This window comes from Dicentrarchus labrax, unplaced genomic scaffold, assembly GCF_905237075.1.
Source record: "Dicentrarchus labrax unplaced genomic scaffold, dlabrax2021, whole genome shotgun sequence".
In the NCBI taxonomy this organism is placed as follows: Eukaryota; Metazoa; Chordata; class Actinopteri; family Moronidae; genus Dicentrarchus; species Dicentrarchus labrax.
The window spans coordinates 18,063,248-18,078,517 of record NW_026136713.1 but is presented as its reverse complement, the minus strand read 5'-3'; the positions used below and the strand labels follow the sequence as shown (position 1 = coordinate 18,078,517).

Sequence of the window (15,270 nt, the reverse complement as noted above, 5' to 3'; positions counted from 1 at the left end):
AGAAAACATTGTAAATATACACAGTAGGCCTATATCTCGTTGCCCTGCATTAAAAACATATGCAGTTATAAAAAGCTAATAGAACAAGCATCAGGGAGAAGAAAGCACTGAATTTGTTTTAAAAAAGAAGCATATTAAGTATGTATGATTGTTAATTAAATGAAAAATAAGTTAATAAATAAAAACATAATACAGACAGAATCGTTAAAAAGTTCCTAAAGATATTATGAAAACTCATCTCTGATCAATATTTACAGGAAATAATCCTGCTGCAGTTATTGAGTTCACTATTTACAATTTATCAGTTGTTCTATACTGTTATTGTGATACATGGAATATAATATGAAATATCAATAAAAGTATGTCATTTAGGGGTCGGCAGTTTAGTCCATGATAGAAAAGGGGTCCCTTAAGGACAAAGGATGGAAAACACAGTAATAATCTAAACTTTAAAAATTATTGATAGTTATAAATATAAACAAATTACCGTAATTTGTTTTCTCCACAGAAATGATCCCTTAAGATCAAAAAAGCCTTGTGACCCCTTTGGCGACCCCTAGTGGAGGTCTGGGCCTCCAGGTTGGGAACCAGTACACAGTCTTCTGCAGAAGTGCAGCTCAATTTATCCTGGAAAAGAAAGCAAAGTGCAGAGGGTACTAATCGACCCCAGAACAGAGATAACTCACAACAGACGGTCAAAGCAAAACAGCAAACAAGAGTGTGTGAGGTATAGAAAGGCATCGATCAATAAGTTTAAAAGGTTACAGGAAGGGGTGAAAATACATGGGCTTTAAGGCAGGTGAGTAAACAGAGAAATCTCATATCTTGGTTGACATGTGAGAAAGGAAAACATTTGTTCATTTTGTCTGGGAGCTTCTGCACATGATCGGTATTACATGTGTCACATTAACTCAGGAAATAGTCAGGGATGAGTGATTGTTTATCTAATCATGCATTAATGTGTAATTTGGCTCTAGAAGATGAACAGTTCTGAAGACTAATATTATTTCTCTACACAGTCAGGTGTCAAAGAGAATTTAAAAGTCTTCAGCTGTGTTAAATCCAACTGGCAGCCGATGGAGAGATGCTAAAATTCGGGATATAGAGTCTCTTTGTTTGGCAGTAGTGAAAATCCAGTAGCTGCTATATTTTCAGCAGTGCAACCTCTGCGCAACAGTTGCATCAGAATTCCAGGATTTTGAACCCGGTGTTCAGGTGAAAAGAAATGCTTTATAAAGTCTCTCACGCAAAGTAAAGCGACACCGTATAGACAAGCAAAGAATTCATTGTTCAGTTACTGTTCAAGATGGTGCGGGGGTGTTTAAAGCCTTGTTAAAACTGTATCGCCAGGCCTGATGTGCACCCACATGAGAAAGAAGAGGGCGAAGGGGGATTTGACAAATAAACATAAATCATATACAGACCGCTTTATGTCTCTAAAGCTTTAAGGTTTTCGATTGTCTTGTTTTCGGTAAAACAGCTTGTCCTCTTTGTCGGGAACAGTACTTACAGCCGCGTTGTAACCGAGGAGATTGTGTGAATAAATACTGTTTGGATTGTTCTTCATTTAAATCCAAGTAAAGCCACCAGCTAAATATATTCACACATAGATCCTCTCCATGAGCCCTGCAAGTCTCCCAAAGCCAAAGATCTGAGGAGGTTTGTTGTTCTAGCCTGCAGCTACGCATCGATCTATCAGAAACTTCACTGGTCCAGTTAATCACCTTATTCCTTGAGAGAGTGAGAAACAACAAGCCAGAGGCGAGGAAAAGGTCCTGTTTTTATTTGAGTAATTTATTTTAATTGTTGGGTTTTGGTGCTTGAAGATGAATTAATGGCTAATATTTGCAGAAATTGAGTTGACTGTTTTTTGTTTTGTTATTGTAATTGACGTAGTCATGTACAAAATTGACTCGGAGTTGACGGAGGGAGGAAAAGAGGATGAGAGGGGAGAAGGGAGGGAGGAAAGGCTTCACTGACAAACCTAATCACCCTATTCTTTTACTGAAGGGAGGGGAAGTATGAATAGACATAAAGGAGCGAACAGAGGACAGGGTGAAGAGAGAGGGCAGGGAGGAAATAGGGAGGAGGAGGGGATAAAAGAGGAGAAGATAAGGAGAAAATAGAGCGTTTTTTTTTCCTTATTTTAATGACAAGAAGACCTGCTCTTCTTCTCTTGGAGGAGAGAGGAAGAGCAGGGGAGCAGATTGAGGGAAGAAAAGGGAGGGGGTTTGAAAAAAAGGAAAGTGTCTTCAAGTTGTTTCAATTAGTTCTGTCTATGATTGATTCTGTTTTTATTCCATGTACCAAGTTCTTTGTTTAAAAAATATATTATGTCACTATTATTTTTGTTAATTTTCAAAGTAGTTAGTCAGACCGTAAACATATTATTTATTATGTTATTCCTAAGACCCCCCAAAATCCAAACAAACTGTTAAAGTGCTTCAATCTGTGGGGGCCCAAGCTTTACCTTGGAAGGTCAAAACTGAAACTCAATGGTGGCCAACTTTGTAATATATACGTGTGTCTATATGTATATATGTGTTAATATATAGTGACTCTTTTAACAATGACAACTTCATTCTCTGTTTTTCAAAAACAGTGGCAATAAGACAGAACAAATGTTCTTTAAATGCTATAATCTATTTTGTTTCTCACAACTTTTTTAAATTGTGACTTTATGCTCAAATTGTAAATCTGCAATTTATTAATAGAAATATTCAAAAGAAGTTACAAATGTCTTCTCAAAATATTCCAACTGTTAACAAAAAATCATATTATGATTAAATGCTTAAAATTTATTTTTCTCCTCACTGTGGCTTTTAATACTCAGACCCGAGTGAATAACTCCATAATAAACTGTTTTAGAGTTTACATGTTTAACACTAGTTGTTGTATTGATAATTGCAGTAATTTGTCTCATCTGCAGTGTTATTAAATATGTAGAATATGGTACTGAAATAATAAATTTTTTGAAAAATGAATTATGCTGCACATTTTACACAATTAACTAACAAATGTTCCTTTTGCTGCTATTTACACACATCCTGTTGTGTGTTTGACAATTGAATCTATTCATATGTTATATGTACGTATATGTTTTTAATGTAATCAAATCTAGTGATCTATAATGAATCCTATCATATTAATATGTTGATCAATGAACTGATATGGTGAACTGTCATAAGATTTACACATTACATTACATTTAATTAAACTATTAGAGGGTCAATAATGGCAGATCTTCATCGTTCATCTTCACTGTCTAATGTGGATTTATTGCACAGCCTCATCATGTTGGTCATACACGCTCTCATGTCACAGACATATTCATTATATTACAATCTTTGATATATGACCTTTCATTCCAAACATAGCAACAATAAAACTGCAGTCAGGATTTAAACTGAATATATTAACGTGTGGTTTCTGTGTATGTGTATTGACAGGTGTCTGACAAGCCCAAAGCCAGAGGCACAGCTCTGAGGTAAGACAAAGACTCTGTGTTGTAACCCTGTGAATTATTTATCTATCATGATACAACACAATGGAGCAATGATAGTCGTATTTTATATACTAGCTCTTTATACGTGGTGGTGCTTGTTTTGAGTGAATAGGTTTAGTCTGCATTGGGACATTTAGCTAAAACACCATCCCTCTTTATTGCCCGGTGGTCAGTATGTCTTTGAGAGAGTGTATAAAGTCAAAGCAGTGCGTTTACTTTCAGTATCAACCAAACAACCAAGCTATAAATAAATGCTCTTTGCCCCGAAAACATACATTTGAGGCAGCCGTGGTCAGTGCCGGATGATTATCTGTCCTTTTTTTTTTTCTGTAGTTGTTGTTGAAAGCACTTTTTAAGGTCAAAGACGTCACTGTGACTGTGCAACGTTCACTGACGCAACCCTCAGTTTACTAAAATATGAAGAGGCTCTCTTCACTGGATGCATGTTTGGGATTCTTTCTGGGATTAGTACTGTTTGAAGGTTATTGCCAGTTCAACCCACTATTAAGCTTTCTGGAGGTGTAGTGGCTCTAATTCGCTGAAGCATCTGTGATGGCAGGTGCCCACTTGATAACCCCAGTCACCAGCCCGCACTCACACACTCAACTCTGTACCATTTGGAATTAGGCAGCAGATGTCCTCTATACTCACTTTATTTGTAGGTTAGTGCATAAATCGTTCCACGTCTGAACAGGGTTTTCTGCACGCTCGCCTGGGATTACGGGTTCAAAGGATGAAACATAAAAACCCTGTGTGTCATGATACATACTGTATATACATACTGTGTGATAGAAGGTCACTGAGTAAGATTTTCATTGGCCCTGTTTTTATCCAATGTATCTCATTATGGCTTAGCACAAATTTAACATTTGAAGTTCATCCAAAACAGAAAGCATATGGTGAGCATATGGCTGAATATCAAGGTGGCGTGTAGTTGAAATAAAAAGCTTTACCCTGGCTGTAATACTGGATTTATTTTTTATTAAACTTGCTTGGAAATGTCCTCGGATTGAGATAATTTGCTTTACTTAAGTGTAATTTTGAGGTACTTGTACTTAATTATGTCCATTTTATGCTAGAAGTATTTCTCTTTGTTAGTCTATTATAGTTATTTGACAGATTTAGTAACAAGTTACCATGCAGATGACATTTTAATATACAAAAACATGTTACCCTTTTTATAAAATATGAGGCATTTTTTATAGGTAGAACGCACCCAAAAGTTGACACAGAACTAAATTTGCAAATCAAAATGTAACAATCTAGACTTGAATTGATGGTGAACAGAGCAGAAAAATGTAATAATGTCAGTGTCAGTGAAAGCAGCTTTAGTGTAATGTGAGGCAGCAGAGTCTTTCCTTGTCAATCACTCCAGCAGGGGGCCGGAGCTAATGTGCATGTCGGAAGAGTTGAGTCTTATTGGTTGCAGTGTCTCCACTTTATTAGCCAGAATTCATACTGTGACGTTAATACAGGTGCAGAGCATGGTTAAAGGGTGCTGTAAATAGCACAGGCTTCATTTTTATGATTGAATTATCAGTTTCTTGATCAGTTGTTTGGTGGTGAAAAATGTTGATTTTCAGTTTACTGTCATAGAGGACTAAAGAAACCAGAAAACAGTCACATTTAAGAAGCTTTTTCTTTAAAACAATGAATCAAAACAATAAATTGATTATGAAAATAGTTGGTGATTGATTTAATAGTTGACCACTAACTGATTGTCCTGTCCATTTTTGCTCAGTGCTCGAATAACATTTGAGCAACCCTCAGTCAGAGCCTCGGTTAACTTACATGTTTCCTGTACTTAGATATGCTATGTCCTAGTTTTAAAAAGATAACCAACATTTGAATATGGTTAAAAGACTGACATATGTAGTTACATCTTAAGTTATGTTAGCAAAACAAAAGCCAACTCTCTACCTACTTTGCATCAATCGGTAACTGCTAGTCAGCTAGGGTTTTGCTAAGATTAAATAAACTAAAGATATGACTATATATGTCACTTTTATGTTTAACCATGGTTGTCTTTTTACATAAGTTAGCATATCTAAGTAGCCTAAAGGAGAAAGCTGACCCAAAAGGAACGGGATGTAGAAAGAGCTCCACCTCAGTTTTATTATTACACATTGTGAGACATTATTGTCTTCCTGTAACATCTTCAGGGGAACATGTCACCTAATTAATCATTAGAACAATTTTGTAACATCACACAACATTGTACAGAACTCATGTAAACATCTGATTTCTTTCTCTCTCTTTTTTTGGCGGGGAGATACATTTTTCATGAGTTCATCTTTTGCTTGTAAAAGCTCAAGACTGGTGCATAAGAATATAAGAATCTTTTATAAATGAGGCTCGTTGTGTTCACAGTCTGATGGCATTAGTATGCAAGTCTGGAGTGTGACTGTGTGTGTCTGTGTGTGTGTGTGTGTGTGTGTGTGTGTGCTGTGTGCCTATGTGTGCCCCAGGCCATGTGTTACTCTGCTACCGCTAATGAGCCCATTCACTCTGCAGCCCAATCTACTGAACACCACACACACACACACACACACACACACACACATACACATGTCCGCGGGGACGCTGGGACTAGAGATGCTGCGAGCGATCTACTGGCTATATCCCCCATGGAGAGCATCACACACACACACACACACACACACACCCACACTCCTCACACCATCCATACACACACATTTTTATTTTATTTTTTCTAAATCCTCGCACTGACATTCTCACCCACATACCAATCGTTATACTGCTGCCACACACACACACACACAACCACCCACCCCATCCATCCCACCATAGTGTATATTCAACCGTATCATTTTAATATTTCTGCTCAGTAATCTTTTAAAAATCTTTGCGCGAGCTGCTTCCCCGTATTTTCTTTATTATATCCTACGTACCTTTCTTTATCGTATATACCCTGGTGAGGAGAACCGCCTGGAGTTAGTCTTTTTATTATAATTATTTTAGCAGAAATAGCATTCGTTATAGTTGTAGTGGAGTAATCATAGAGGGAGCAGTATAATTTTAGTAGAGAGAGTAAATGTAAGTTGTATTGTGAGTTGTGTTGAAATCACAGGATGTTTAGTGGAGAACTGGTACTAAAGTAACACTAATAAACGTAATTTTATAAGATAATGATCAACAACTTCAATGCAAATGTGGAATGACTTTGGGTTTAATTTGACTTTGAACAAACGTTACGCACAGCAGTTTAAACCTGAATTGTTAATGTTATTCCTGTTTTTATTAAATATGTCTGACAATGGCCTTATTAATTTGTATTTGCAAACACATTATGTCCTTTATCTTAGCAAAAAATATACATATATAAATACATTTGTTATATTTTTTCCAACGAAATGATGCATTTGGGCCACAACGGGTGTGATACAGCTGCTTCTTTAACAATGTAACCTTATGGGGAAACAGTCTTTTTGGGCCAGTGTGCATCATACTCGAACAGAACAGTTAATGCGGATAGTAAAACACAGCTTATAAACTACAATAGCTTCCTGTTTTGGAACAAACTAAAGATATGCGTGTCTTATTAAGCTCTGAAATGTGTCTGTTTAAAGCTGGTGTGACCTATCTTTTAAGGTTACACTCACTGGTGTGTTTACTTCTGTAATTTAGTTTATTTGGCCTGGTGAAATCGATGCCTTTTGAAATCAGATACAGCAGGGAGGCTCTGAAAATGCAGTCTCAGTCTTCTTCTAAGCAGGTGGCGGTGATAACCTTAAAAACAGCAAGGCTTTATGGGTAAAATGTCAACGAGTCCTTACTTCTTAGTGTTATGAGAGCAGCACTTACGTTGCATTAATTCCAGAGACTAATAGAAGTTCACTTGTTATCATTATTTATCTAGAATAATTACCTGCAGACCTACTGAAAAGGAAATCAATAGTCTCATTTAACTTCTGCTGTAATGTAACTGATCAGTAATACACACATTCATGTCAGCAGGTTAAAAAAAAACAGAGACAGGTTAAACAGCATGGATGCTCTCTGCCAGTCAGGGGCATCAAGTGTGACATGAGTTCAAATGTGATGCACTTCTTCAATCACTGTCACTCCTGCTGCTGCCAGGGAGCATTACACTACATATGTAGGAATAGAAACCTATTATAGCCTTCCCCACAGTACTGCCCCGGGCAAACACACACACACACACACACACACACACACACACACAACCACCAATACACACACTCACAGTGCTGAATGCTGGAAACCACCTGCAACTGTGCTTGTGAAAAGGTGATAAAGTTTTATTTTTCCAGACTTGGAATTCATAATTTATGACACACGAGCAACCTGCTATATGATAAACGCACCAAGGTACAGTCGCAGTATTGAATTGACTAATTGCGCGATAATCCTCGGGGTTGTTTACAAGACGATTTGTTCTGTGTGATTAGGGGATGAGATGATTGAGACACGTGCACACACACCATACGAAGACAAACAATGCATGCATATGTAGTGGGTCTACCTCTGCATCTGTCTTTCAGTATTTTATTGCGAGGCACCAGAAGGGATATCTGCATAACTTCCCTGCAGTTGACACAAAGCATTCTTTCATGTATGCTCTTGTGTCTTTACCATGAGAGGAGTCACAAAGTGCTCCAGTGCCCTGCAACACACATCTCAGAACAATAATCTCTTCTAATTAACAGATTTACTCACGAAATGTTGTTTAAAATGTAAAAATACACATTATTTCACTGTCAATCTATTGGCAGAACAAGAATATAACAATCATAAGTATGTTTTCATTAGTGTATAATCATCTAAATATAGGAATTGTTCTGTTTTTGTTACCTTAAAATGAGCCTACAGTAGCCCAGAACGGACAAACCAAACACTGGCTGTAAATAGGGTATTTCGTGTTTTTTTTAGAGCTTCCCGGCCACTGTAGTTTCTCATTCCCAGGTCCTCAAATAGTGACGCAAGCGTTGTTCAGTTAGTTGTAATCCGCAACTTTACCACTAGATGCCGCTAAATCCCACACGCTGCTCCTTTAAAGTAGCTTAGAACCGCATATATAGCAAAAACACCCAAAGTAAACACAGTGAATTATGCAAAAACTTCAAGCAACTTCAGGTGGTTTTCAAAAAAGAGTTAATGTGAAAATGGAAATACTATTTCCGAATAAGTTTTCACGTTGTGAACATTTAGCTCCCTCTGTGTCCTCATCGCTCCCAGAGCTCTATAATCCATCCATGATCGCTCCACACAGATCTAATGCAACCTTCCTCACATTAATGCATAAAACCAACAGAAATGCCATTCCATCTTGTTCAATCTCGTGGTTCGATCGCCCTCTGATTCTGGTTTTCCAACTGGAGAATTGGCGCCACCTACTGCTTATCTCATGAAAAACTCCTAATAATTGCATAATGGTAGTGGATGGAAATAACCATTAATTCGCATTTCCTTTTGCAGAATTACTATATAAAATAGAAGCAAATCACATTAGCTTATAATGGATTAGCAGCGCTTTAGAAAATATAGCAAAAATAGGAAAAATAACACCCCTTCCCAAAGACTTGTGACACTGCAGAATGCTCCCTTTAAACATTTTTTAAACTTTTATTACATTGAAGAAAAAGTATATATATATGTCAGACTGCACTGCAATAACTTCATAAATCCTCTCAAAATGCTCCACATATCACAGGTTTACACGCGCCCCGGAGCCAGATAAAACAAACACACATGCGAGTATGCATGCGAACACACGCGCACACATGCTGGAGTGTTCAGAGTGTGAGTGATTGAGAGAGAGACACACAGAGAGAGAGAGAGAGAGAGAGAGAGAGAGAGAGAGAGATTGTAAAGCCAGCTGTGCGGCGGGAAGCCCTGCCAAGTGGAGGGCAGAACCAGCGAGCTGAAGGCAGATGATAAGATGACAGATGAACTGAGCGCAGATGGCCTCCACATCTTCACTTCACAGTCCCGTAATACCGTTATAATTCTACATATTTTCAGTCACTTCTTCAGTCATTTTTAAGAACCTATATTTATGTGTTTTTCAGCATGATCCTCCCGCCTCACTCCCTGTTACATCTTGTCTCTGCTGGCTGCAGTTTATCTGAGCCATGGCCTGTCTGGCTACAAGCCATCCGCTCCATTGTTTTCAGAGGTTGATCAATTCAGTTTTCCAGCAGAAGCGATTGGGAGGAGAGAGAGAGAGAAAGCTGTAACTGTCTATTGTCTGTTGATTGTCCTCCTTATGTTCAATTCCTGCTGGTTAATTAATGGTGACACAGTCCAAACTGAGCTGTACAGTGTAACACAGATGGACCCGGGAGGATTTATAAGAGCACACAGAGGAATACATGATGATTAAAGGATGCTTCTTTTCTCAAATCATGTATGAGGAATGGGAGTATGTATGAATAATCAATAAATCCAGGATATATGGACAAGCATATCAACAAAATAAAATTAAGTCAATATATTTAATTTATTTAGTTATCTAATCTATCTAATTTATTTAAATATATTTTTATATGGGTTTAGTATTAAAGGACTGCAAACATTTAATTTGTTGTACAACCTTGTGCTTTATAATGTATAATGATCCTATAGGTTTACTCTATATAATCAGGGATATCTGCAAACATTAATATCAGTGGTTCTGATAGGAGAGTATAATCAAAAATTCATATATTCAGAGCTGTAGCCAAGATTTTAGAAATACTAAGGACATAAATTCCCCCAGTACAACTAGAACCACCTCAGTTAGACTATAGCAACCAACCAAACTCTGTTTAACTGCTCTATTATATTTTATTCTATATGTCAAAAGTTATAACTAAAAGATACTTAGTTTAAAATTGTCATTATTTGCCATAGAAACCCAACACGTGTAACATTTATGTAACTGTAGACTGTAAACTACTTCATATCATTAAACTCCACCAATATCCTGGATTATTGCAGAAGACATGTACACAACCTTGATAGTAGCTACAGCACTGGTAGGTTTTATTCAACCTTTATTCAAAACTCGCTGAAAATAAAAACACAAAAGTTTTACTTTTATGTTTTCTTAGTAGAAATGTCCCTGCTTATTTGTATTTCTAGTCTAATAAATAATAAATTAAAAGATGAAGAAGATAAAAAGTCTAGCCATGTTTACAATGTATTTTCACAATCTTGTGAATGTATTTCTAAAAACCTTGCATAAAATATAAAACCTAACCCATCCTAAACCTCAAGAGATACTCTCGTAAACGAGGCAAAAGCCTTCAGGACACAATCAATAAATACAGGTGGTAGACAAGAAATTTGCTCATGTCAAGGTTAAACATGCAAAGTGTCAGTCTAAAGAGGGAAAATGGTCCTGACATCCTGTCTCAGGTGACCAAACAAGCAGCTTGGCTTTTCTCTTGGGAGGGTAAAAATCAGCCATGACCGTCTACTAACTCCTGTGAGGTGGAGAACGAGTCAGTGTCCTTAGAAGTCGGCCGCGCTCACATCATGTTTGTTGCAAAGGTTTAAGAAGCACGACAGTTACAAGCTGACAAAGAACAGCTTGAAGAAAAATACAATTGATGTACAGGTGGTGCTCAAAAAGCACAATTCCTAAATATAACATATCATAATTTCTCTTAAAACAAAAGTTAAAGCTGCTAAATAATATTAATTTAATGTACTGATGTTTAAAGATGTTATTAACAGATTGTATACATCAGTAATTTCAACATATCACATCATTGTTTGATATTTCTTCCATTATTTAGTCAAACACTTCCATTACATAAATTATAAGTATATATATTTACATATGTGGCTAATAAATGCATATTGGACCTCAAACTCCAGTAAAGAACAGAGTTATCTTGTACATGAACTTGAACAGTGACAACAAAGTGTCATTTAATGAAACTGAGTTCAATTCAAGTGAAACATTATGAGGACTGATGACAGAGTGGAAGGAGCAGGAAATGTAGAACACAGACTCACTGCTAAAATTTGTGCTGACTCGTAATCTTATTTAAATATTAATTTCAGTTGCTTTGCTAAATTTTTACTTGCTAGTTGCCAAATATCAATATTTTTTTTAAAAGTTGGAGCTCATATCGTATAATTAGGCATTTAGACTGAACAGATGAATGAAATATGATCCAGGAAATCCAGTCTGAGTAAAAGATGAAGCAGTTTATAATATTTTGAGACACGGTTTTATTGACAATCATTTTATCCTCTGTTGTGATTATCTCAAGGTAAACGACAGAAATACATAATTCATGTTACAAAGCAATCTTGTACTGTTCTTGCGTGTATTTAATTAGCCAAGGAAGATGATGTTGCATTACCTTGCGACAGAAGTGTGACTTTTTTCACCACCTTGTCTGTGTGAACACAGCTTCAGAGCAATTTGATGAACAATATTGTGGCTGCAAATTACACATAAATACACAGTTTACCTGAGATATACTGCCAAACGTTCTTTAGCACTGATAAGGTCTCTGTTCGTTTGGTCAACCATGCATTCTTCAATACAGAAAAAGTACCAATCTGTCCCCAACAATAAACAGTAGAAAATATGTTAAATATGTATTTTGAGTGCTGTCTCTTGTTATTTCCTGTTTATTTTCAATTTAATTTTGTTAAGGAAAACATTACGTGTTACTCCCCCAACTTGTCCGTGCCTAGTCCCCTCATTCAGTGTTGCCAGCTTGGTGACTTTTCAGACTCTCTTAGCGACTCCTAGCGACTATGTCATTTTTCCCCATTGGAAGCTATCCTATTCGCTACTACTGAACAATTCTAAGGCGTTTTATGTCAGTAAACAATAAGCAACCAACACCAAATGTGGAAAGGAAATCACTATCTCGAGGGAATCATATAGTATTCCTTTAAATGTGAATTCAAATGTCAGTATTGTCCTCAAAACAATGTTCTGAATGTGGAGATTTTCATCATTGTGGGAAATGTACTTCTGTTGGAGGGCTATCATTTTGAGTGTTTGATCCTCCTAACTCCTCTCATATTTGAACAACTTTGTGAGCCCATATCCTTCTGTTGGTGTAGGGGTTTTTTTTGTTTCTCTGTGCAGTGTTCATACATTTTCCTATAAGTTGCAGACACATCTGGAGCATGCAGCAGGTCATCACTGCTCACATTGTTAGAGTTGTTTTTGTGACAAAGAGCGAAGTTTAAACTGTTTCAGTGAGCCAGAGTTGGCAACCATCTACTTTACTTTCAGACCGTTCCCTTTTACTGGTGACATGAGTGGACTGACCTGCATCCACACAGCAGTAACTCTCAGGCATACAGTAGAAAGACATTATTTGCTTACAGGCAGTTCTCCACTTGACCTTGTCGATGGTGCCAAACATGAATACTGCAAGGTTTTTGTAAGTCGCTGTGTACTGCTAGCTTAGCTGCAGCCTGTGAGTATGTGGGTGTCGTGTGGATCTTGTGAGGCCCACTGGACATATCAAACCAACAGATCATTTTGTCAAGGCTGTAAGACTTTCATTTCCCCTGTTGTGCTTGTGATTTTATCACACAAATAAACAGACAGACACCAAAGCCTCTGCTGGAGCCTGAAGATCTGACAAAGGCTATTTTGTGAGTCTTATCTGTGTTACTTATGCAACATTGACACAGGCATACACACAGAAAATAGAGAGTGAAAGCTGTGCGTCCTAAATAAGACTTTTATGTATAAGATATAGACAAGGCAGACACTACACCTGTATGAAATACTGAAGAGGAAATTGTTTATATTATAGTGTTTATATACTGTTATGTGTTTTCCTCAGTTCTGTATGTTCTGCATTGTTTTTGTGTCTCAGAAAAAGGGATTGCATGAATGAAGAAACATGAGATATTATGATAAATGATATCAACAATGTATGGCTGATGAGGACACAAGACCTGAATAAAAGATACAAAAATACTTTAAACATTTTAACAAATGGGTACAACTTTGATAGACATATATATAATGACAGAATACCATAAAACTTTGGTTAATAACTTGGGCTTTTATTTGCTTCAGTCACTGAACTCAACCTGCCATTATTTGGAACAGTCCTTTAATTCTTTAAGATTCATGCTCAGTAAAGATTGGAAATACTATCTAATTGTTTATTTTAACTAGTATGAATACTGATTAACATTTGAGTTATGAATCATTCATTTGATTATTTGATACTTTGGATGCATAAAACCTGTTAAAACCCACTGAGTGAGTTTTATGCTGCTCAGACACCAAAGAATTTCTATAAAATCCAGATCAGGCCTCTAATTGAGACCTTCGTTTATTTGTCAAATCGCGTAGCCAGACCAGGCTAGTAAAGAAGACCTGCGTCTCATTGGGATTCTTCTTTTAATTGAAGTTTTGTTGTATTTAAAATAGCAACTGGATGTCTATCAAGTCATCTATCCAGAGTCACAGTTTGCTGCACAACCTCCTCTCAGCCATGGAGAACTAGACGAGGACAGACCACACAAGCACAGAAGAGACAGATTAGCACATGCAAAAAAGGGAGACAGGAGGGAAGAAGATATAATGTTTTGCTAGAGTTTGAACAAATCTACTCCTGGATTAAGTTTATATGTCTTAACTTCAACAAAACTTCACAGAAATGCATCTAAAATGTCCAGTAAAGAGCCAGTCTGTCAGTCTGCACCAGCTGGCGTTGCATTTTAATTTGGCACTGACTACGGCATTAAATTATTTTCGACTGCTGATGGCTGATTCCTGAGAAGAAAAAAATGGAGGAAAGCAAGCCAGATGTAATGCTTTCACACGCGCACACTCATCGCCTTTCATCTTGTTCCTCCGGCACATACTGTCTGTTTATGTTGCCAGAATAAAATAGGCTAGAGAGCACTCAACTGAAAATCCCATTGAGAGGGAAAGACACTTGCGCTTTCCTTTAACTTCACACGATGCTATTTAAACAAGAACACAAACATATCAGTGTGGGAAAACAGGCTCATCTCACGCTTCCTGTCAGTTTTATCTTTTGGCAAATGAAAGGATGATATGAAATGCCATGAAGAGAGGACCATCAAATTTACTAAATGTGCCTCTCACGATTTTGTATAGCATGTACAACCCATTGGAGAGTCTCTCTCATTGAGGAAAATAGGTGTTGTAAACGTCCGGTAATAAGGCGAATACACTATGAACTGCTTCGGGCTCATGAGCTCATTCAGGACAAAGCCCAGCAATCCAAGAAATCCTGCATTTCCAGCTCTGATGACAAGTGAGAACAGCACTCTTCTACAGAGCGGACATTTCGTTGATGTTTGTTCTCCCCTTGATTTCTTGCCAAATGTCGTATCGACAGTGTGGGCTAGACCACCGGGGGAAGTGATTTGTTTCCCAGAGTTAAAATGTAGGCATTCATCAAACAACAAGGTACTTTGGATGAAAAGAATCCACCAAATGGTGTTTTTTTGGTGTCACAATGAGAAACAGTTGGTCTGTCATAAATAGACTGGCTGCACTTTGGTGGAGGAGAATCCAGATAATTATTATTCTCCATAAAAAATAAGTGCTGGTTTTTGTTAGAAGACGCATAAACACTTGTGTTTATTCAGGGCCGTAGAGGACTTTGAGGTCACGTCTTCTGTAATGTTATTGTGAATGTTTTCGGGGGGGTGGTAACCTTGAGTGAGCAATTAAAAACTTTTATTGGTTTTATTTCAGTATTTTTCAAAATCTGGTATTTTTTTAGTAGTTAATCAGAATTTTCTGTTTTTGTAGCAGGCTTTGA

The 15,270-nt window shown here is 37.2% G+C and overlaps 1 protein-coding gene across 1 annotated transcript in view; it reads left to right on the top strand.

The window, feature by feature from the left end:
• aff2 (AF4/FMR2 family, member 2) overlaps window positions 1–15,270 on the top strand; it is a 156,855-nt gene that overhangs the window by 104,678 nt on the left and 36,907 nt on the right. Inside the window, exon 10 of the mRNA XM_051419060.1 lies at window positions 3,450–3,487. Coding sequence (XP_051275020.1) covers window positions 3,450–3,487 — 38 coding nt within the window. The remainder of the gene's footprint in view (window positions 1–3,449; window positions 3,488–15,270) is intronic.